This window comes from Ascaphus truei, chromosome 3 (genome assembly GCF_040206685.1).
Source record: "Ascaphus truei isolate aAscTru1 chromosome 3, aAscTru1.hap1, whole genome shotgun sequence".
NCBI classification, from domain to species: Eukaryota; Metazoa; Chordata; class Amphibia; order Anura; family Ascaphidae; genus Ascaphus; species Ascaphus truei.
In genome coordinates this window covers 120,646,619-120,671,150 of record NC_134485.1, presented here as the reverse complement: position 1 = coordinate 120,671,150, position 24,532 = coordinate 120,646,619, and the positions used below count along the sequence as shown (strand labels likewise).

At 42.5% G+C, this 24,532-nt stretch overlaps 1 protein-coding gene across 2 annotated transcripts in view; it reads left to right on the top strand.

Annotated features, from left to right (window-relative positions):
* The window catches only part of F5 (coagulation factor V), a 228,769-nt gene that overhangs the window by 14,181 nt on the left and 190,056 nt on the right, over positions 1-24,532 (top strand). For both annotated transcript variants that reach the window (XM_075589432.1, XM_075589431.1), the window contains exons 2-3: positions 10,357-10,439; positions 23,193-23,315. In XM_075589432.1, the coding sequence (XP_075445547.1) occupies positions 10,357-10,439; positions 23,193-23,315 (206 nt within the window). The remainder of the gene's footprint in view (positions 1-10,356; positions 10,440-23,192; positions 23,316-24,532) is intronic.

Sequence of the window (24,532 nt, the reverse complement as noted above, 5' to 3'; positions counted from 1 at the left end):
GGCTAAAAACAATAATGCAATAAATAATAAATAATGAACTAAATCATTGCCCTAAAATGAATAATGACAACTATAAAATTATACTACTGTAGAATATATAAAAGCAATGATGATATGAAAAAGAAAATGTCCCGTCCATGTAATGGACCACAATGCATCCATATTGTAGCAAAACCTTTTGGGACACATCTAGGTTACTGGCAGCCTTTCTTCTGGGATCAACAACCTCCCGCAGTAACCTAACAGAAAAAAAGAAAAGCGCCCAATCCTCGTGCGATACCAAAGTAAAAAGGTTTAATAAAATCGAACTTAGACAAATTCAAACTCACAATCTTGCCAAAGCATAAAAGCGTGGTATGAGCTGATCTCATGCGCCAATGTGGGAGGAGAAAACCGCCGTCTGCCCGCTCTGTTGGGTGCTGTAGCTTCCGGAAACTCACTGCTGGTGTCACTGTGTCAGATTCCTCCAGTAACCCGGATAAGCAGTGTTGGTTCCTCGTATAGCACATACCTTGTGTCCAGGGACAGTCTCCACAAGTGCTCGGCTCAAACTCCTCCTGCGTCAGCCAGATGACTCTCAATCAGCCACCGTAATTGAATCACACCACGTGACCCTACGCGTTTTTTCCGTGACCAGATTTCATCAGGGGATCAGTTCAGTCTAAGTTTGATTTTATTAACCATTTTACTTTGGTATCACACGAGGATCGGGCGCTTCTCATACATATACTGCACCGACACACTTTATTCGAGCAAATACCCAGTATGTACCTGGCAGATACCTGGAATGCGCCGCTCCTCACCTCTGACAAGCCCCGTTGCGTTTGCCTTCCCAGCCTGGGTTCATGCCTGGCTGACGGGCGGCTGATCTGTTAAATGATAATGATTAGGATTTAATAGGCTGCAATGCTTCGCGTGTCTACCAGATGGCATAAATTCATGAATTGTAATGCAGTATTTATATATATACTGTGCAGTATTGCAGCCAGCGGGAATAAAATGCTTCAATCCCTGCCTGGAAAATACCTCAATGCACTCGGGCAGATAACAGTCACAAACCTCAATACACCCGGGTATACCCGAATTCGTGGGACTAGCCGAGCTCAAATAAAGTGTGTCGCCAGTGTACATATACATATATATATATATATATATATATATATATATATATATATATATATATAATGGAAATATAACTGTATGCTCTTTGCATGTCTTAGGCAGGTCTGCAACCCCGCCTTTCCCCATTATCACGCAGCACACAGCACTTTCACTGCAGCAAGGGATTCTGGGAAATGACATGCAAATGAGCACACAGTGCCACGTTTTGCTTCAAAACCACTTTAAACATGGTTCGCTATAGGCTTAAGCTTGCTGCATGGTCACAGATTTAAGCACAGCCAGGGTTAAGATGCATAGCCAGTAAACCCACCCACAGACAGCTGTTTTGACCCTAATGGGTCTCATCAGTGTGGGGTTGGTTACACTGGCTATTCAAAGCTGAAGCAATGAGGATGGGTTTTACCTTACTTAGTTAAGTTATGGTGAGTAAAAAAAAAAGTGACAAAAACCCTTCACAGCAAAGCATATAGCAAATGGAAATATAACTGTATGCTCATTTGCATGTCTTAGGCAGGTCTGCAACCCCGCCTTTCACCATTATCACCCAGCACACAGCACTTCCACTGCAGCAAGGGATTCTGGGAAATGACATGCAAATGGGCACACATTTATATATATTTAGTTAAGTTAGGGTGGGTAAAAAAAGTGACAAAAACCCTCCACAGCAAAGCAAATAGCAAATGGAAATATTACTGTATGCTCATTTGCATGTATGTCACGGTTGTGCTCGCCACAAACCGGGACCGGACCACGTGGCTGAGGCTGGGTTATGAAATCACCGACCTTAGACCACGCAGACTGGTCCGGAATGCAAATTTCATAGTCAAACATGCCGGGTTCAGGACTGGAGAGAACAGCGTAGTCGTGGGACGAGCCAGAGTCGGGGTAGGAGATATCCGGATAGTCGTAGTCCAAGCAGGGAGTCGGCAACAGGACCCCCCTTCAGGTGAGACCTCATGGCAAACATAACCACTCTTAGAGTTGGGGGACCTGCAATTGTTCTGGAATTGTTTAGGATGGAGAGTAGAGTTGTGGTCCAGAGACTCGTGGGGACTCATTGGTCTCGGAGACATGGAGTTATTCCTAAATTGTTTTAGGCGAGAAAGGGATCCGTAAACCAGCAGTTCATTGGCGAGTACAAACTTAGGATATGAGAGTGGTGGTAGAGAAATTATTGGTACGTGGCTCGACACGCGAAATGGCTTGGAAATCCAAGGCTGTGAAGAACCAGTGGGTTCCGGAGCAGAAATGGCAGAAGGGCCCCCGCTGGGAGTCCAGTCCCTAGTAATGGTACAAAAGTTCAGGACAAGAGGCACCGATAGTTGATCGAGTATACCAGGGCGACCTTCCGGACAGACAAAGTATTTGCTGAAATCTGCACGTAGGAATTTGAGAGAGTCTTCTCCGCTAGAGGTTTTCCAGGTAGTGGTCAGCGAGGGTATAGGGTGGGAGGGTGCATTGCCAGGTATTGGTATAGTAGATGACAAGGCAAGCAGTAAACCAGGCTTAGGGACCGAAATCTTGGGGTACGTACTGAGTATTTCCAACACAGAGGAAACAACAGGCGCAATAGAAGGTTCCGAGAGGGATAACCATGGGTTCGCAGAGGCAGAGAAACAATCAGTAGTGGAGCTCCCAAATACTGTAGAACCCTCAGTGAGAGACAGTATTGTCTGGGAAGTGGAGGTCACAGAGTTCAAGGCAGCGTGTAAAGTTCTAGAGACAATAGGGAGAGAAACCCCATACTTAAAGTTATTCTGGGGTACTTCAGTAGCCACAGAAAAGTCCGTGAAAAGAAACTGCCCTCCCGCACAGGGGATTTGGAGCGCGGCAAGGGTTACTTCAGATATGGCACCAGAGTCAGGGGAAAGTATACTGGTCCTTGCAGAAATTTGAACAACTGCATGGGGTGAACTAAGTGCTGCAATGAACTCCAAGGGCATCGTACTTGTCATAGGAGTGGGAGTAGGAATAGGCTCTGGAGCTTTAATATCTGGAAGTTGAGAATCAGGCAGTGCAGGGACAGCGGAGGGAGGGGAGCTAGTGTCTGGAGCTGGAGGCTCAGAATCTGTAACAGGGACATCTGGCACTACATGGACACTGGTAGGAGGAGAACTAGCATCTGGAGCTGATGCCTCGGAATCAGTGACGGGTACTGGGGGAGTTAGAGAGTCAATAGGCGGTAAGTTGGAACCGGGGAAACTCTTAATAGCAGAAACCTTAGAAGGAAAAAGAGTTTTATCCAAAACTGCAAGGGCCCTAACAGGGGTACTTGTCATGACAAAATCAGAAATAGGTATGTTTACTAGTGCAAAAATTCTGATAACGGAACTGCTAGCCAGTGATGTGGATGTCTGGGTTTTACTAATGAGAAAATCAGATACAGTGGAAAGTGACTTACAATCAATCACTGAAGTTCTAGGTTTGCAGGATATGTGTGAGAAGGTACCCTTTAACACAGGAGTTTTAATCTTAGCCCTGAATAACCCAACGGTTGCTGGAGCACATTTAGATGCAGAGCTAAAGGACTGAGGTTTAGCAAGGGAAAGAAGACAAAATAACTCAAATTTAAACACCTGAATTTGTAATGTAGACAGGGTGGTCTCTGACTGTACTAAGGGGGTGACAACGGATACGCTGATCTCTGGAGGGGTTGCTTGGGAAGGAGTGTCTGGGAAATCAGAAAAGACTACAGATTCCATGACAAGGGGACTATGCGCTGAAGCAAGGATCTCAGCACTTTGAGTGACAGACTGGGTCAGCGAAATACCTGGGAGTGGGGATTATGCGAACAGGCTTAGGGAAAAACCCGGTTCCTGAATACCTTTAACTGGAACCAGTATTTTAGCAGAATTTTCAGGGGACACAGCAGCGGAAACTTGAACTGAAGCAGGGGGATTATAGCAAAGAATATCCAAGGACTCCGCAACCTTAGGGGAGTCATTCAGTGCAACCTTTGCTGTCAGACTTGGGGATTCATTATCTGATGCTAGAAAGGATGCATTAGCTTGGGAGCAGCAAGGATTTACAGGGGTCAATGCAGATAGTACCTGAGAGTCGAAAAGAGGGAGATTTGCCTCTGAAATTGGGGACACAAGGAGTTCCTCCTCGGGAGCCAAGGATGTGGCCTTAGCTGGCAAACAACAGGGAATTACCAAAGGAGGCTCATAGGGCTGACCCCGCAGGGGTTAATACAGGAATGAGCTTGGAAAAAGAGCTTAAGGATTCTAACTTAGAAAGTCGAAGCAGAAGGGGTTCCTTTTCTGACGTGGGGAGCACGCAGAGCTGCCTAGCATGGGTTAAAGCAGAAAAAACCTCAAGGGCAGGGGTTAGGGATTCTGAGTTAGAAAGTGAGGGGAGAAGGAGTTCATTCTCAGATACTAGGGCCGTAGCTTTGGAAATACAAGTATACTCCACGGGAACCTCACAGACCTGACTGGCAGGGGTTAACGCAGACATATCCTTGGGGTCTAAGCAATGGGAGGTGCAATCAGGGCTAGAAATCGTGGCAGCTTCTACCTTAGGGGGCAGTGATAGTGGGATGGTTTGGACATTTTTAGGAGAGGGAGGTACCCCCACAGGTTTAGCAACAGGACTGACAGAAAAGGGTTTGTGAATCGTCCGTGCGTAGGCGGAAAGGAGAGGCTCACGCTCACTTATGTTCCTGTCAAATTCCAGGAATAATTTAAAGGTGGTATCTATGTCTTGAGCCGGTACCCCAAAATCCGTAGTCTCCAGACCCGGAGTAGACATAAGAAGGAGTTGTTGGGAGTACTGGGCTTGTAATCTTCTTAACCTCTCTACATTCCTGAGATTTAGTAAGTATTTCTTTACAAGTCAGTCTTTCTGCAGGGGTTAACCCTTCATGCATACAAGCAAGATTAGGCGGAGGCAGTTTTTCAAACAGATACTGTTCTTCAAACGGACTGGTCCGCAGCCTGAGACATAGGTCCAGTTACACATTTACCAACCCCCACCACGGCGCAGTCCGGTTTTGTGGGGCCGAGCATACTGTCACGGTTGTGCTCGCCACAAACCAGGGCCGGACCGTGTGGCTGAGGCTGGGTTATGAAATCACCGACCTTAGACAGCGCAGACTGGTCCGGAGTGCGAAGTTCATAGTCAAACAGGCCGGGTTCAGGACTGGAGAGAACAGCGTAGTCATGGGACGAGCCAGAGTCGGGGTAGGAGATATCCGGATAGTCGTAGTCCAAGCAGGGAGTCGGCAACAGGAAATCAAGCTGGTCTTTCTGCTTCAACGTAATCGCTGCAGGTTAGGAACGGGATTTGCGTGAGTGGCGTCCACGGCCCATGGTGCTGGTCTAGGAGAGGAAAGGCTGACCGGAGTGGACACACTGCCAAGCAGCACTGGTAGCCCCGTGCTTCAGCGCAAAAGTTCAAGCAGGCCTCTGCGAAGGAAGAGAGGAACAGCAGGCCTCCGGTAAACAGGAACTAAGGCCTCAGCGTAGCGGCAGCAAGCCTGGAGGAAACTGGAATGAGTACAATGAACTAGAACAATAACAACAGAGATCAGTAACGAGAGATAACAAGCCAAGAGGCTTGTGGCAAAACACAGGTAACATCCAAGAAGGATTATGCTCGGCAGATAAGCATTGTGGGGAATGCAGTATTTAAAGGTCAGTGAACCAATAGCAGAAGGGGCGTGTGACAGCATTGCTCTAATGACTGAGCCCAGACTGGGACTGCAGTCATAGCTTGCACAGCTGCTGTAGATACCAGGGGGAGTGTTCCAGGACTGCACAGGTCTGCAAGGTAAGCAGTAAACTGAGGTGTGGATTCCTTACAATGTCTTAGCAGGTCTGTAACCCCGCCTTTCACCATTATCACCCAGCACACAGAACTTCCTCTGCAGCAAGGGATTCTGGGAAATGACATGCAAACGAGCACACAATGCCACCTTTTGCTTCAAAACCATTAACATGGTTCCCTATAGGCTTAAGCTTGCTGCATGGTTACAGCTTTGAGCACAGCCAGGCCAATTATACTTGATAAAGTTTAAATATCTATCAATTTAAAAATAGTTACTGATCTTTTCCTGGTGTGTCCGTGGCATAACAATTTAACCATTGCCTAACTGTTTTTGCATAATGACCACATGTGTATAAACTTTGGTAATATTCTACTCAGACACACTCACATGCCAGTTATGGAGAACAAATCTTATTCCAATAGCCACGGTACCTGAACTATCTTGCATGTATCAGAATTTTACTATCAATTACTAAGCTATACATTTTTGGTGAAATCTATACATTCATTGGCTGCAAACTAATACATACTTATTCAATGGAATAGAGCAAAATACTGAAATTGTTAGTAAAGCACAAACAATACTTGTTATAATCTGGTAATTTGCATAAAACCATGAAAAACCACATATATCTCTTGTGTCCATTAGCTCTATCATATTATTCCATATTCCATATTCCTTATTATGCCATTCCTCTGATATTGGATGGTCCACCTTCCCTGATATTTTTTATATAGTTTTTTTTACAATGTTTCATAGGAGTGCACATATGGTAGCAAAAAACAAACAGCATTGGGTTTCTTGGCAACGTTTTGTTCTCCACAGCCCCACACCTCTGGAATGCCATCAAAAGCACCTTCTCTATCCACCTTTAAGACCCATCTTAAAACACACCTCATTAACGAAGCATATGAGTAGCTTCTTGGCTGACACTATACACCTCATACATTGACCTTGGTCACTTGCAGACGCACTTACCAGAACACCGTCCTACTGTCTCTGTACGTTCTTCCTACAGACCAATTAGATTTTGAGCTCTTCGGATCAGGGACTCCTTTTCCTAAATGTTACTTTTATGTCTGAAGCACTTCTTCCCATTATATGTTATTTGTATTATTTGTTATTTTTATTATGTCACATGTATTACTGCTGTGAAGTGCTATGTACATTAATGGCACTGTATAAATAAAGATATACATACATACATACATGGAAACTTTAATTCACGCAGCACGAACACTGTTTTTTTCCTTCCAATATTAACCAAATAATTAAACAGGATTACCAGCGGGGAAAAAAAATACTTTATAAGAGTACATTTTTTATTCTTAAAGTTCTATCAACTCTTAATACTCTGTAATGTGTTCAAAAAATGATAAGCATTCCTTTAGTTCTTTTGAATTTGAACTAATTTCTTTCTGAATTAATGGTTAACTTGCATGTTTGTGAATGGCATAGAAGTGTAGATACAGTTCAGAGAGGGAGGGAGGGGGAGTTAGTTTGGTTGATACTTTGTACTGTTGATAGACATAACGGTAAAGAGCTTTGAATTCATTATTAACCCATAATTTATTGCAATGCCTTGATAATTCTTTACACACAGATTTGGAGTGTGCAAAAGTGGCAATTTATATCAACTTCTTGATAATTTGTTAGGAATTACAAAAATTCCTTTACCTCTTTTAGTAATTCCCAATTTAATACAAGCTTTCCTTTGCTTGGTATGGAATATTTGGTTGAGCGACAATTGACAGAGTGGTAGAGAGAGCAGTATTTTGGATGGTTGCTTGTTTCCCTATCCTTCCTCCTTTGTCTGCAATCTCTTTTCATATGACCAGGCTTGTTACCATAGTAACAGGTAAAAAGTTTACATGTTTTTTTTCTTCTTTTTTGTAGATCTTTCCCATATCCTTTTTTTTGTAATCTTTGTATGGGGTCATGGACCATATTGATCTTGACTTTTGAGAGTAAATTTGTATTTGAGCTCTGAGAAACTGATTTTGATACCATAGTATTGTACAGTACATTGCTCACAATTTGAGTTTGTCTCACATATTCTACATATGAACATCCTGACCTTTAGATAATCTAATTTCTTGCTCATACATTAAAACCATTTTGTCAGAAGCTGAAATGTATTTTCCGCTACATAAATATATCCATATGTCTTTGTGTATTGGGGAGCGGGGGATGTTAATTATATAATATTGGTCCATCTTGGTTCTGAGCAGCGCATGTAATTTTATTTGTGATAACACCAATTCACTTGTATTATTATTATTTATCACATTGGTTTATTATCATATCTTCATAAGAGTGCCTGGTGTATTTTTGTTTTTCTAAATATATCCATTACCTGCTTCTATGACGAACTCCATATTCCTACATACCCTTTGGGCATCCTCAGAGGAACCTTACATTTATTAGCCTGTTTCTGAATTAAATCCATATTAGTTTACAGAGTATCCACGAGAATTAGTTGTTTATGGTACTTACACAATCAGAATCTTTTCTATAGGTACTGCCAGAGGAAATCACCCATGCATTTGTCAATCCACTGTCTGATGCCTTTCAAAATCGGTAGAACCTCTCCTAAGAAACATTTTGGGTGTTCTGGAGTTAGGTGTGCCTGTCACTGTTCTTTTAGTCTTTGTGATTACCATACAGAGGTGCCAGCCTTTATTCTAAAACCTCGCCCGGCATACCACTCTGAATACCGGGTCATGACGCGTTATGTTTTCTCTTTGATAAAGTGCCTTGCACGGCACGAAACGCGTCAGAGGACTGTAGCAGGGGAGGCAAGGGGTTAACTGATATGATGTTCAGTACTGTGTTTATGCCCCTGCTTCAGCCCCAATGTCTGTCCCCCCCATAAATGTATATTGTTTCCATTCTCAGTCTTTGCACCCACCTAGGCACTAAGATCAGGTCGGGAAGGAAATGGTTAATGATATGTGTGTGTTGATAGCCCTTTGTCCCCTTTCCCGCCTTTTCAGTCTCCATTTTGCAGCATCTCCATAGGCCGCCATGGGAGCCCCATGTAACCCTATGGAAATTCCGGCGATTTTGGACCAATATCCCAAAAGACCTGCAGGTGGCGCCAGAGAGGAGGAGCGGCGGTTCCCCATTGAAAGTCAATGGTGCAATGTGTTTCAATGGGTATTCCTTGATGCCGACCTCCAGAGACGAACTGGCAGCCCGCCAGCCCGCAAAACCGCAAGAGCGGAAACACTATCAAAAAAAGAGCTTTGATCAATCCCCGGTCAAGTTCACATGCAATTGGCGTGGGAAACTTAGGTTCTAGGGCACCCTGGAATAAAGTTCTTTTTGCGCCTAGATCCTAGGAACCCCCTCACTTGACCCCAACAGGGTCCGACGGTCGATGACCCCGGGAAAGTGTCGCGCCAGACCGGAGGGTCCTACCATTGACTCCAATGGTAGCGGAGGTCCCATTGAATCCTATGGCGGTGCCGGCCCATGCATTTCCTATGGCGGCACTGGCCCTATTGATTCCAATGGAGATAAAAGCCACGTGTTTAAACGGCTAAGTAAAAAGAGGGTAAAACTAGCCCCGTAACTCCGGTTATGTGGAAACTAGAGAGCCAGGATTTGGCCAGCAGGTAGTCATAGCACCGGCTTGATTGCATGGCAAATCCTGACCCTCTCTGATCAGCAGAACGGAGTTGGGGTAATTGTTGAATTGTGTGATTCTGCCATTGACTTCAATGGCAGAGAAATGCATCTTTAGTAAAAGGGCATTTAAACCCATTTACTGTAACTCCGGTTTGGTGGGTCCTAGCGAGCTGAAACTTGGCCACAATGGAGAGTGCCCTCCAGCATTAGGGTCTGGCAAGTTCTAGCTCGCTTCGCCCAACCGAACGGATTATTTTGATATAACCATGATTGTCAAAATATATTGTATTTTGTGTCTGGCATAAAAGCCCAGGAAAATAGATGGGCTCTGTAATATGCTAATGGTCAGGGTGCAACAAGTGGTCTACAGTAGGCCCCTAGTCAAAGGCTCTCCACCATCCTGCTTGTGAATGCCAGGGCGGAGGAGAACAATCCCTGGGTACTTGTGCAAAGTATTGTGTGTCACACCTTTAACAAAGGCTATTATGGGCCAGTAATAAGTCTGGTAGACCCAAAGACGCCTTTGATTTAGTGTGTTGAAATCCCATGCTAGGGTATAGGACTCAAACCCTATATAAATGAAGGTCAGCCCTATACCCAGTGTTATTTGTTGTGACTTCGTTTTGTATCCTGAATGAATTGCCAGTCCTGTACCTGATTGCTTCATTTCCCAAATCCTAATATTTTTTGTGTGTATATTATGACCCTGTCCGACGCTACCGTCACAAGGACATACCAGTATTGTACTATTTTTGGACTTTGCAGACATGACATTGGACATAATATTCTGTTTAATATATTAATATATATATATATATTTTTTAATCCAGTTTAGATACTGTGTTCAAGAAGCTAATATACAGGGAATATGAAGCAGGCTTTCAAAAGGCAAAACCAACGTCAAAGTGGTCAGGTAAGAATAATTTCCCTGTGTAACCTTTACGGTGCTGGAAATCCGTCATAATCCAAGTGCTACCAGATTTATAGGGGGGTCCTCATCCATGTGATAGTTTCAATAGGGATCACATCGTCGTGACTAGAAATGAACGAAACGTTTGCCCAGTTTCTCAAACCAGGTGAAATTTGGCCAATTTCAGCAACAGTATGAAAGAAATGACAACCTTTTCAGAGATTTGCAAGTCCAGACCCTAAAAGAAGGAAGGAAAGAGGGGGATAGAGAGAGAGAGATCTATTTAGATGAGTACCTCCCAAAACACTCATTTAAACATTATGTGTAGAGGACCTGTAAGCACACCTGAGATAAGGAGATAAGTTGGCGGTGACGTGAACAAAAGTAGAGGGAGCTCCCGTTTCATTCCATTATACAGTAGCTCACAGTTCTGATGAAGCAATGCATGTGATCTACCCATAGAAAACAAGCAAACATACCATAATGTACCTGCTATGGCACAAAATCACATGGCATGCCGGACCTCATGCAGTACCATGTTAAAAGTGCAGGAAAATAAAAGCCCATATGTTATGCTACAATAATTGTGTGTCTCGATCTCAATATATCTTATGATTATTTATGCATACACGTCATTGTTTCTGAAGTTTGAAGTCTGTGAATATGTTTCTGATTTATTTATCAAGTCTTCCATCTGCAAAAGTGGGACAAAACCAGGGCAAAAAAAATCGACAAAAGATTTAATGAAGGAAAAAATGATTTTACTTTCAATGGGAATCTCCGCCCTTTTTGTATTCAAAGAGACTTTGATATCTAGAAATGTTGTTCTTGATTAAAAGGTGTTTTGTACCCGGTTGCTATCTCTTAAGGTGATGAAATAAAATGTATTTAAATAAACTACAATGCGTGGATTGACCAACATTTCACAATTGTTAAAATTGCATCAGTTTTGCTCCAAAATAAAATAGGGAGTCTTAATTAGATTTATGTATGCTCTAGTACCAAAATTAGGTAAAACGTCAGCAATGTTTCAACTTTAGGCTTTTAAAACTAACAAGGGGTCAGCACTCCATTTTGTTTTATATGCAACTGAAAATATCTTAGGTAAAATCCATATTTGAATCCTGTCTCCTTCAACCCTTTGCTGTGTGTATTTTGTATATGCAACTGACAATATCTTAGGGAAAATCCATATTTGAATCCTATCTCATTCAACCCTTAATTAAATTAAGCTTTCACACCTAGGCAGGGAACACCCTGTTAGAAAAAGCATCTGTTTGAATGTGCCTCAGATGTGGTAATTAAGCAGACTGAACTTAACTGTCAGGTGACTTTTTAGGCCCATTTAAACCCAGGTAGAACAGCCTTAAGCGGCCTGTAGCCCATCTCCAAGTAGCACATTGTAAGTAGCAGGACAACTGAAGTTTAAAAGGAAGTTGTGAAGAAGTAGACAACACCTACTGGCCCTGATTCCTGCATTTGATCTACGCTGGAAAGGAGTATATTATCTATATCAGACTGCACATCTCAGCACTTTACTATTGCTGTGATGCCGCCTTTACTATTTATATTTGCTGTGACCTCACTTCTTCTCAAATTATATACTTCTTTCTACCAGCCTCAGTATGTTTCTAACTCTATTCATATATCTCCATCTCTCCTTTCTTCACCACTTCTCAGTTCACATGAACTCCTTTTCTACCAGCGCCCTCTGACACTACATAGCTATATCGCCTGCACTAAATCACACCCCTACAAATCATCCTCACACATTCTCTTTCTATCCATGCTTCTCCTCCTTGCTTCTGGGGATATCTCTCACAGTCCTGGTCCCTGCCTTATTTCTACATGCTCTCATCCTCGCCTACCAAATGCAACCTCTACTCCTTCTGCTGTCAACCCCTCTAACCTCATACCCATCCCCTGCCACCCTCCCTCCTCTCTCCCTTTCTCCTGTGCCCTTTGGAATGCTGGCTCCCTTTCTAACAAGTTCCTCTCTGTGCATAACTTCTTTCTCTCTCACTCTCTGCTACTATTTGCTATAACTGAGAACTGGCTCACCCAGTCTGACTCTGCTCTGGAAGCTGCCCTCTTCTATGGTGGCCTTTCTTTCTCCTACACTCCTCGCCCTGATGGCAGGGGTGGAGGTGTGGGCTCCTCCACTCCTCTCTCTGCCGTTACTGACCCCTTCCTATTCCTCCCTCTCTTGCTTTCCCCTCCTTTGAGGCTCACACTGTCCAGATCTTCTCTCCTCTCCCTGTCCACATCGCGGTAATCTATCGCCTACCTACCTCTACTCACCCCCTTCTGCATTTCTCTCTCACTTTGAATCCTGGCTCTCTTTCTTTCTCTCCTCAGACTCCCCTGTTCTTCTCCTTGGGGACTTCAATTGCCACATTGATGACCCCTCTCTCCCTTGGGCTTACCGCTTTCTCTCTCTAACCTCTTCATTTGGCCTTCAACAGTAGACTGCAGCCAGCACCCACAAGGATGGCCACTACCTAGACCTGGTTTTCACTAAAAAAAATTCTCTCTCTGATTTCTCCATTTCCCATTTTACTCTCTCTGACCATCATCTCATCTCATTCTCTCTATCTCGCTTCGCCCCTTCTCCACATCCATCTACCCCCCGGTTCTGCAGAAACCTGCGCTCTATTAACCTACCAGCCTTTGAGTCCACTTTACACTCCTCCCTCTCCTCACTCAGCTCTGCTACAGACCCTAACGACCTGGTCAGGAACTACAACTCTGCCTTATCCTCCTCTCTTGATCTACATGCCCCGCTTTCTCTCTGCCGTCCTCGCCCTTCTAACCCCAGACCCTGGCTAAATTCCCACATGCACATGATGCATTCCTTAACTCGTTCCTCTGAACGCCTCTGGAGGAAATCTCACACTCTCGCAGACTTCCTTCACTACAAATTTATGCTATCCTGTTTCAACTCTGCCCTCTCTCAAACTAAACAAACCTACTTTTCTTCACTAATCAACACGCACAAGTCTAACCCACGCCGACTCTTCTCTGTCTTTGACTCTCTACTCAAACCACCCTCAGCTGCCTCGTCTTCCTCCATCTAACCTCAGGACTTTGCTGACTATTTTAAGGAAAATGTGGAATCCATACGTCAGAACATCCCTTTGTTTCCTCTTCCCAACCTACACTGCTTCCTAACTCTCCTCCTGCCTTCCTTGACTCTTTTTACACTGTCTCAGAGGAGGATGTGTAACTGTTGATCTCCTCTTCTCCCTCTACCACTTGCTCTCTTGACCCCATTCCCTCCCATATCCTAAAACCTACTGATGGGGCGGCCGTTATTCGAACACTTCACACGGTAATTTTTGCGGGAAATCGTGATCACAACGTGGACCAAATGAGATGCCCAAAGCAGGGACCCCTGCTGTGTGAATCATACCGGCGTCTGCCTTTGTGTAATAGACGCGCAGTAAGAGAGTCTGAATCAGTCACTCTAACTGCATGCCTCTCACAGGCGATCGTAGGGGTTTTATTAAAATTCTAAAATTACAGTTGTGTAGCAGGGGGTCTCCTGAGCTGACCCACATTGATTTCAGGTCCGGGGATCCCCTACTTCCCAAGTTACACGCCCCGTTATGGGGTGCCGGTACACCCGCCATGTTAAAATCCTGTGGGATCGAATCTAAACAATGCAGAGGGATACCGGCACCCCATAACAGGGCCTGTATCTCGGGAAGTAGGGGGTCCCCAATTTTGTTTAGCTCGGAAGACCCCCTGCTCCCCTACACTAGTATCAAACACCCCCCCCCCTCCAAATAAAAAATCATTACCTTAGCGGGTAGCTGCTAAGGTAATGAAGCTGCTTACATTTTATTTTTATTCATAGTGTGCATGAGCAGGGGGTCTCCTGAGTTGAAAAAAGTTGATTTCAGGTCCGGGGACCCCCTACTTCCCGAGTTACAGGCCCAGTTATGGGGTGCCGGTATCCCCGCCATATTAAAATTGTGAGTCTCATGACCGCGGGACTAGAGGGATATGGGCACCCCATAACGGGGCCTGTATCTCAGGAAGTAGGGGGTCTCCGAGGCTTAAATAAACTTTGCTCATTTCAGGAGACCCCCTGCTCACGCATAAATTAAATAAAAATTAAAATTTAAACAGCTTGATTACCTTAGCGGCCATGCAATGCCCGCTAAGGCAATGAAGGGGTTAAGGCACAGGTGCCCAACCCTGTGTGTAAAAAAATTAAAACATGGCCTACACAGTACAGTACATTTAAATAAATCACCCCCCCACCACCAAACACACATACATTACATTAATGGGCCAAATAACAATTATCCAGATATGAATAATAGATTATTTGGCCCATTATTAAACACATTAACTACCGTAGCATAATAAAATAAATACAGTTCTACTTACCACTGCAATACAGTATGAATCCCCACCACCAGCAAAGCCCATCTGTCTTCCGTTGCCAAAAATACATAGCAAATACATTCTGACACACACAGTAACATCTCCAAATAAAAACAGCACAATGCAAATAAAAATAAATCTCATCTCCCAAGAACACAGCACCTACAGTACAGTACAGTTGGCAAATCAATATCTAACAAATGGATTTCCAAACATTTACATTTACAATGTGTGCAGTAAATGATGCAAATAATCTGTGCACTACAGTATGCCAAGCAATGCTCTAAATAAAATACCATCAATCAATCCATTCACAAATCAATTAAAATACAATCCAAATCAATTACACAATTCACTATTCAAATCCTAGAAACAAAAAGAGTAAACAGAAATAAATTACCATCAATCCACAAAATCTAACCAACAAAAAGCCACTATTAAAAAGCAAGCCCCCCCCCATGAAATAAACTTTTGCAAACACATTTGCACACCAAGCTGCAAATTACAGTTAAAAAAGCATCAAAAAAAAAGCAAGCAAACATGAGCAATACAAGCTTTTATTAGCTCTGTATTATGTATATCCATAGGGACATACATAAATACATGGGCAATAAATGGACATAAAAAAAAATCAATCACATTAAAAAAAAAATTCAAAACCTGTACAAGCTAAATAAAATACATTTCTCTTGTTTACTTACCATTAGATGACCCACACACCGACTCGGAATAGCATGCTCTCGAACCAATCCACGCACAGGAAACAGGAACCCATAAAATAAAAAACCATAAAATAAAAAACCATGTCTTTGTCTTCTTTCTTCTACAGTACTTGTACTCCATTGCGTCAGTCTTGGGGCTTCTTTACCTTCTCCGGGTCTTCTTGGGTCTTCTGCCACCACGCCCCGGACTTCTTCTTAGCGTGGAAGTCCTCCCTCCACGCCGTCTGGCTCTAAAATGAGACGACATAGGCTTTTATAGGCCTATGATGTCACATTTGCGTCATATGGTTCCCACGGCCCTGATTGGGCCGTGAAAACCATGGGATTAAAAAAAAATTTACAAAAAATTGATCACGTCATTTAAAGGCAATGACGCCAGCCAATCAGAATGGCTGTGCTTCAATTGCCTTTAAGACGACGTCATCAAAAGAAAGATGGCCGCCCTCACGTGGTACTTGAGCCAATCAGAAGTGGGATGTAAAACCTTTAAGACCCACCTTAAGACCCACTTGCTTAAAGAAGCATATGAATACCACTGTGAATAATCCTGGACACATGATACATAAAGCTTGGCCCCCTGCAGACGCACTTACTAGAATTCCCTCCTACTGTCTCTATACATTCCCCTACCTACAAATTAGATTGTAAGCTCCTCGGAGCAGGGACTCCTCTTCCTTAATGTTACTTTTATGTCTGAAGCACTTATTCCCATGACCTGTTATTTATATTATTGCAACATGTATTACTACTGTGAAGCGCTATGTACATTTATGGCGCTATATAAATAAAGACATACAATATTCCATATAATGTAGGGCGAAAGATAAATCATTCCACTCTGGGGAAAAACTAATATATCTACAGTATAAAAGGCCACCTGTACTATAACAACAACAATAATTGAACTAAAGACAGTTACTTCTATGTCTGAAGCACTTTTTCTCTTGACCTGTTATTTATATTATTTGTTATTTATATGATAATCATGTGTATTACTACTGTGAAGCGCTATGTACATTAATGGCGCTATATAAATAAAGACACAATACAAAAAAAGACAGGGAAGCCCAATGCTACATCCAATTTGACAAAATATATATGGTAATAAGCAGGGCTTGACAAATTACCCAAAAAGCTACTCGCCGAACCAAAAAAGCTACTCGCCACCTAGCCCCGCCCCCTCTTTAAAAAATGTAATACATTCCTAATAAGAACTAATAACATTCGTTTTTGACATAACAGTTTATTTATTGTATTACATTTATACTTTACTACAATTACTCCTTGTTACATAGTTACGTGTGAGTGTGTATGTGAAAATGTCGGATGACCTCACTAATCTAAAAAAAAAAAGCCAGGTGCGAATGACTAATTTCCTGAACCCCTTTTTTTGGATGCCCCCACTTCAGTTCTAAATTCTAAAGCAGCAATCCCGTCTGGGATTCCTGATCCACAGTCGCTCAATTTCCATGTACCCTAATTCCCGAAATGTTATATATTGGAGGGGAGGTGTTCCCTACCTGTCTTCTGGGTTAGGGGGGAGTCCGATGTCTCCCATGTGAAGCTTGAGTCAGATCTGGAAGAAAACAGTATACAGTATGATTCGGTTTAAGTATAGGGCACTTAAGATATATAGGGTAGATAAGATATCCAAAAGTATAGGTTGTTTGGTGTATGGTGCTTCACCAATGTATGCTCTTTTTGTAAGTATAATATATTCAGAGTACTGTCCCAATGTCCATAATGACTGTAAAATAACAGGATCCACCCTGGGGAGATATAGGGACCTAGTGGTGCCCACCTGGCTACCACATAGATTAGTCCCTTAATAAGTATAACCTACCCACAGGGTATGGTGAATAAAGCCACTAACACTGAAAAGGTAAATACAGAGGGGCTGATGCCCTTTACTTGAAAGTGATATCCAGACATGACAGACTCTCCAGCGTGCAGTCCTCAATAGTAGTAATCAGGATGTATTGAAGAAAAGGAGCACAGCATCCGCGTCAGCAGAGTAGAAAAATAGATGGGGCAACTCAAAATATTGAAAAAATGCACAGCTTGGCAGTGGAAGTATAGAAAGTGCACCAACGCGTTTCATCCAATAGGACTTTATCAAGGTGTAGGGTGATAAGCTTAAACATACATTTTATAGGGTAAAATTCACGCCAAAACCGGCATGGGATGACGTCTCAACATGCGTCCCGAAATCAGGTCGCATTGGCAATGCGCCATTCCCATTGGTTGGTCATTTCAGCTGACATAACGTTGAACAAAACCAACTTTAATCAATCCAGTGATGTAGACAATAACAGAAAAAACAATAACAAACAATGTGAATGATTAAAAACAATACTTACAATACGTATAATAATGTAATCGGCCAGGTAAGCATATACTAGTATAAAAAAGCATAATCAGTAACTAATATCTCTGAATAATACAGAATATAAAGTATTATAAATCTAGTAGAGATCTATATAAACAGATCCAACATTGAGTATATTATATACTATTCCATATAAATATTAATGTGCCCACACACAACCTAGTACCCTTCTCCTATACTCAAAGAAGAATAAACAAGGGGATATCCATATGTGAACATGAGACCAATCAGGAAAACTTCAATGAATTATGAGGTATAATAATTCTTCTTGATGTTTTAGTGACATACATGCCATCCCAATGAAAGTATTGCACAGTAGACACAGATAAAATATAAAATAATCAAGGGGCATTCACTCCTGTGATAAAACAGAACACTACATCATGTGGGAAATCAAATGATGATGAGCAACATGAATCACAGTAGTGGGTGTCCCCAATAATATCAGACATGCCCAGAACTACGTCCTCAGACAAGATGAGAACATATCCTAACCGAAGGGAAGGTCCCAATAAAAGTTGTGGTGGTCTTCTGGGCAATGGTGCACTCCCATACAGTACGTGGGAAGAGTACACCCATGTCAAGTCCACTGGGATAGTTTACAGTTTCCCTCCTTTCCAGTGGCCATGAGAAGCAGGGTAGATGGTAACCCCCATTCAGATTATTTAACTTTTAACATCCTTCCTTTACCTCCCTGATTTAGTGCACTGTATATTCCAGTTACAGTGCACTTATTAATTATCAGTGTCTTTTATTCTATGTTTATGTAGTTCTCTTTTTCCTATCTTTTCCTTAAAAAAAACAATAGTATTCCAGAACCACTGATTAAACCAACATAAAACAAACGACTGCTGTCTACAACAGCCAGCAATGTAACATCTAGGGGGTATATGTGTGACGGTGGGGAGTAGCCAGGCTTTCAAATAAAGGTTTAAGCCCGTTTGGTTACCCATGATCCGTGTGTTGAGTTTATAGAGTGTCAACTCTTGAGCTCAAGGTTGGTACAAGCATTACCTGTAATTATGTGACTCACCACTAGGGTTCTGTCAGGAATCCACTCCTGGCTTTTTTCGTAGCCTTGCAGGGTGCTGTTCTTCTCACTAATTCCCTCTTTGCAATCAACAGCAGCTGTGTGGGCTCACTGCAACCTAGCCTTGTACTCAGTCATTGGAGCAGTGCCCTCACACCCTCCTACTGGCATTGGCCCGCTGGCCTTTAAATACTGCATTCCCCCACAATCCCTCTCTGCCGAGCATAATCCTTCTTGGATGTTACCTGTGTTTTGCTACAAGCCTCCAGGCTTGTTATCTCTCGTTACTAATCTCTGTTGATTATTGTTCCAGTTTGTTGTTCCTGTTTCCTCGTAGCCTGCAGCTACTTCACTGAGGCCTGTGTTCCTGGTTCCTGGAGGCCTGTGTCGCCTGCCTGGACTTAGCATCCTGCTGCATACACCTCTTGCTGAGGTTGCTGTTTTGACCCCGTGGTCTGCTGCTCTTTCTCCCTTCGCAGAGGCCAGCTTTAGCTCCCGTGCTGAAGCACTCTGGGGACCTGCTGTGTGCTATCTCCCTAGAGCCCGCAATCTGCTGCTTCTACCCTTAGCAGAGGTTGCTGTTTGGACCCTATGGCCTGCTGCTCTTTCTCCCTTCGCAGAGGCCAGCTTGAACTCTTGCGCTGAAGCCCTGGATTACCGGTGCTGCCTGGCGGTGTGCCCACTCCGGCCTGTCTTCCCTCTCCTAGACCAGCACCATGGGCCGTGGACGCCACTCACGCAAACCCCGTTCCCGACCTGCAGTGATTACGCTGAAGCAGGAGGACCTGCTTGATTTCCTGTTGCCGACTCCCTGCTTGGACTACGACTACCCGGACATCTCCTATCCTGACTCTGGCTCGTCCAATGACTACGCTGTTCTCTCCAGTCCTGAACCCGGCCTGTTTGACTATGAACTTCGCACTCCGGACCAGTCTGCGCGGTCTAAGGTCGGTGATTTCATAACCTAGCCTCAGCCACGCGGTCCGGCCCCGGGTTGTGGCGAGCACAACCGTAACAGGGTCCCTGCTTCAGCACAGCCCAGAAAGGCAACTGGGGCATAGGGATGTGAGGTGTCCCTGAAACAGTCAAGGGGACCCTAGGTTAATGGGGATACCCAGTAAATGCCCAGTTACCCACAATCAGTATAGAAGTTCTGGGGGGTACTCCAATCATCTATAAGGTTGTGATGGGACTTTTAAAGTCCAGCCCTAAGTTTATAGTATACAGTGTGGGGAATATGGCTAGTAAAAAAATAACATGCAGCTTTTTACTCTATTTCCCATACCAGGCAGACTTAGGTTTTTAAAGTGTATATTTTATTAACAAAGTGTGTTAAGTACATATATGCGTGTGCACAGTAAAATGAGGCACAGGGATGAAAAGTGTTCCTGTAGCTGCGTGGATCCCTAGGTAACATAGGGCTACCCCAGTTAGTGCCAAGGTGTCCCAGAACTTGAACTGGGTTTGTGGGTTATGGAAGTCCCCTGTAAATTATAGAAAAACCTGACAGATTTAGGGGCGTTTGGGGTTCCCTGTGTCGTAGAAACTCCAGATTTTGGGAGTGTAAGTTTTAGATGGGATATTGGGGTGAAAATGTATTCATTTTGTTTGCAGGAGTTCGGGGGGCCCAGCGACTGGTGGTTCCCTGATTCTCCCCAGCGTTCAGGCACTATTTGTGGGTTTGTGGGGTGAATTACACTGGGGCTTCCCAGTGTCCACCAGACTCCTGGATTTTGAGCCCAAATATCCCCAGTTATTTCCCTTATAAATATAAGGTTCCCCAAAGTATATTCTCTAATAAAGTGTACTTTATATCGTGTTCTGCATTTACTATAAGGCTTTATGCAGTCAGCTTGGGCATATGTTTACGGTGCCAGCTAGTCTGCATAAGATTCCATAGTTCAAAGAAGAGAGGATGTCCAGAGGGGGGAGAGCCATTTGGTGAGCAGGAAAAAGCTAGGTGTCAGTTCCAGAGAACAGGGGTCACACCACTGGGGCCCAAGTTATGACTGCAGACTTAGCGGAGCCGGCAATGAACTAGATGGGGGGGAAGATGCTTCCTGTAGGCACATTTCCCATTGGCTGATTCATATTTCTCGCCCCCATGTTTTTTTCAACACGCTCCCTGCCTCTGACATCATCAGTCAGATGAGCCCTGCTACTGGGAAATTTCTCACGCTTCTAATAGGACTGTAGGTTTCTGTGAATGAAACTCAAGAGGTATTATAAACCACTACGCCCATCAGATTTTTAGTTCTCTCAACGTTCTCTAAGATTCTCCCTATTTTAAGTTTCAACTCTCCAGTAAGAAAAAGGCTGTTTCAGCTAAAGCTGCCTGGAATACTTTCTGTCCTGTTTTTGCAACTGTTATCAGGGGTAAATCCTTATTAGGATTCCCTGCACCTAGCAGAGTCTAGCTTTGTATCCCAGTCCCAAGTAAGTGTGTTTTTTTTGCCTGTATTTGGTGTAACATTGTGTGTTTGACTTTTCCTGTGAATAAATTTACAATTTATTTCATTAACTTGTTTTTCTCAATGTATAATCCGGATAAAAAGGTGTAAATGGCCTGGTCTCCCATAACAATAACTTTAGCAGTACATTACATTTACGCTAATTACCATTGTTACCGAAATAGGTAACAGACATTATTTTTCCTCAGTTTAACAGGTATCCTCAAAAGCTAATGATATGCAAAAATAACATCCATTATTAAAAATAGCAGTGCTATTAACGGGGATTTTCATTGCGCAAAGACGCGTTAACCAATACATTGCACATGCGCAGTGACCAAACTTTAACACATGTTAAAGATGCATAACTCATTTGCGTTACCTAAAGCTAATGCAATTATTGTTATAATATAGATCATGGGGGCACAAACTTTTTTCCCTGCGCCTCCCCTGCCGGATGTCCTCCTCTCCGCGCGTCCCCCTCCCTCCTCCTCTTTACCTTGATTCCTGGCGTCTGGACATCATGACATCACGTTCCAATAGCAAATACCGGCTGAATCAAGAAAAGTAAGTTTACAGAGGCCCTGCAGCTCCCCCAGCACTTAATTTAAGTGCCTTTGGGAAGCGCACAGGGCCTCTGTAAATCCCGTGCCCCCCACCGGTAATCTCGCGCCCCCCACTTTGCGCACTGCTGATATAGATATCATCAAGTTTTTTTGACACTTTTTAACTTTTTTCGTTATTTATAGTGTCCTTCCTTCATTTATTTTAACTGCACATTATTAAAAGTTAATTATTAATTATTATTGTAGACGTATGTATGAATAGACATAATTGTGTACCCATGTTTAATACAGTCATGATTACAGTATATGCCACATTAAGTTACACAATCATATCCTACATTCCCTTTAATCACTAAAAACCATACTATACAGTAGTTTATGATGCGTTTCAGACATTTATATGATCCATAATAGATATCTTTGTATGACACATAATTTTTTGCAATGAGAGGATAAAGTCCTATAATCATTCAATTGTTTGTAGACGATTGCCAGAAATAACGCAATGATAATCATGGTCTGAATGTTAGTACCGCCAGATTTTGGTTTGACCTAATTATCATAGCGTTATTTCCATGCGCAAATATTAACATTGGTTTGTGATTCTGTGATCATAGGTAAACCGCTTATTAGCATATGATTTGCGTATGAGTATGCCTAACGGCCGCTTATATTTATCGATGCAATATTTTTCTGCTTAATGCAAGGGCATCGTAATGCAAATCACCTTTAGGAATATGTGTTACTCCTATCGATAAACGATAAATGGCGGTAACGTAGCGTTACATTATTTTACACAAACACAATACAAATAAAAAAATAAAAAGCCTAACATCCATATGTGCAAATATTAACAATGTAGCAGCCCAAGTGACCAACTAGGTGATTATCGGTCTCCCAGCTACAAAAACATTCAATGGGATTTTCTCTTTGTGAAATATGGTGCTGCTTTTTGAACCAGTTTTTAAGATGGTAATCTACAATAAATAGCTCCGTGATTAAGTCATGATTAAGTGCAGCAAACAAAGGTGAGGGTCTGAAACAAAGGGGAAAAAAAATAATTTCTTTTTTTACAAAAAATATATATATATATAGATATTCAAAAGCTAATCTGTTAGAAAACCACAGCAGTATAAAATGTGTCTACTACAATTTAAATTTGATTATTAATATTCTAATATTATTTATCTGATTTTCTTTTTAGGTATTTTGGGTCCAACTTTACGTGCAGAAGTGGGGGATACAATGAAGGTTCATTTTAAAAACATGGCTGATAAGCCTCTCACCATACATCCGCAAGGCATTGCATATGGGAAAAATGCAGAAGGTAACAGCAGATCTCTGATACATTTATATATATTTTATTATGTATACAATCCCTGATATGAATTATATTGTTGTCCAAATTTAACATGGAGAGTTATTCTCACAATGTAAATAGCATGGATATTATTATTATTGTCGTCTCTATTATTTGCCTCAACTTTCACAATGTACTTCCAACCAGTCCGCTTTGCCTTCACGGTTTGAAAAATGTTAAGATTTTTTCAAATGGATTCTAATATGCTGCAAAAATCTGGTCTCACTAATCACAATATAAACATTTTTTAGTCTTTCTTCAATAACGTAAGAGTGATTGCTTAAAAAAATTAAAAAGTGCCTCCTTCTAGGCCCACCAGAATTCTCTACGGGGATTAAGCATGGTCTCTGACCAGCATTTAGAAGGACCTCCAGCAAAAGAATATGCTTTTGGTATGTCCTCCTCCTTAGAACTCAATAATATTACATTTGATTATCCTTTTCTAGAAGGTTGTCTCCTGCTAGTCAAACTTAACTGGATGAAAGTATTTGTTGGTTTGTCGTCATATAACTTAAATTGTGCATAGCAGGAACTCTTCTCACTCTTAAATCCCTGGACTACCTCATTTTGCTACAATGACAGTTCCTTCACATCACACCACCTGTCCTTTTTGTCACCAGTTTCTAACCACCACCAACATACTGTCTCATCTTATCTGCATTATATGAAGTCATGCAAACCATGTAAAAGACTTGGTTTGATTTCTACAGTTGCAGTAGGTTTTAGTAATAAGGGAATCTACAGAGAATCCTTAGAAGAAGCTGTCCTCTACACGGTGGCTGTTGCTTGTTATTGAACAAGTTTGCCGTTCTCATTGCTTTCCTGCTTTATTAATCCACAAACAATATATGTTAAAGGTGATTTGATCACCCAGTCCTTCAGTGAACCAGTAGTATTGTACAACACCTCCTCCTATACAATTAGAAACTTCCCACCTGGAAGAGAAATCAGTTTTCTAGTCCGAGCCCCAGTGATAAGAATCATATAAGACCTAGTCCAGTAGATGGTTTATAACAATACTCTGAGTTTCTTTTAAAGGGCCAACCCAATTAAAGTGAGCTAATTTTAGTGACTTGTTTAAGGGGTCTCACCTGGGTGATTTATTATTTTTTAAAGTTAGACTTGGGAGAGGTTTAATTTCTCTGGCTTCTCCCTTTTGTGTGATGTCACTGTGTGATCAGCAA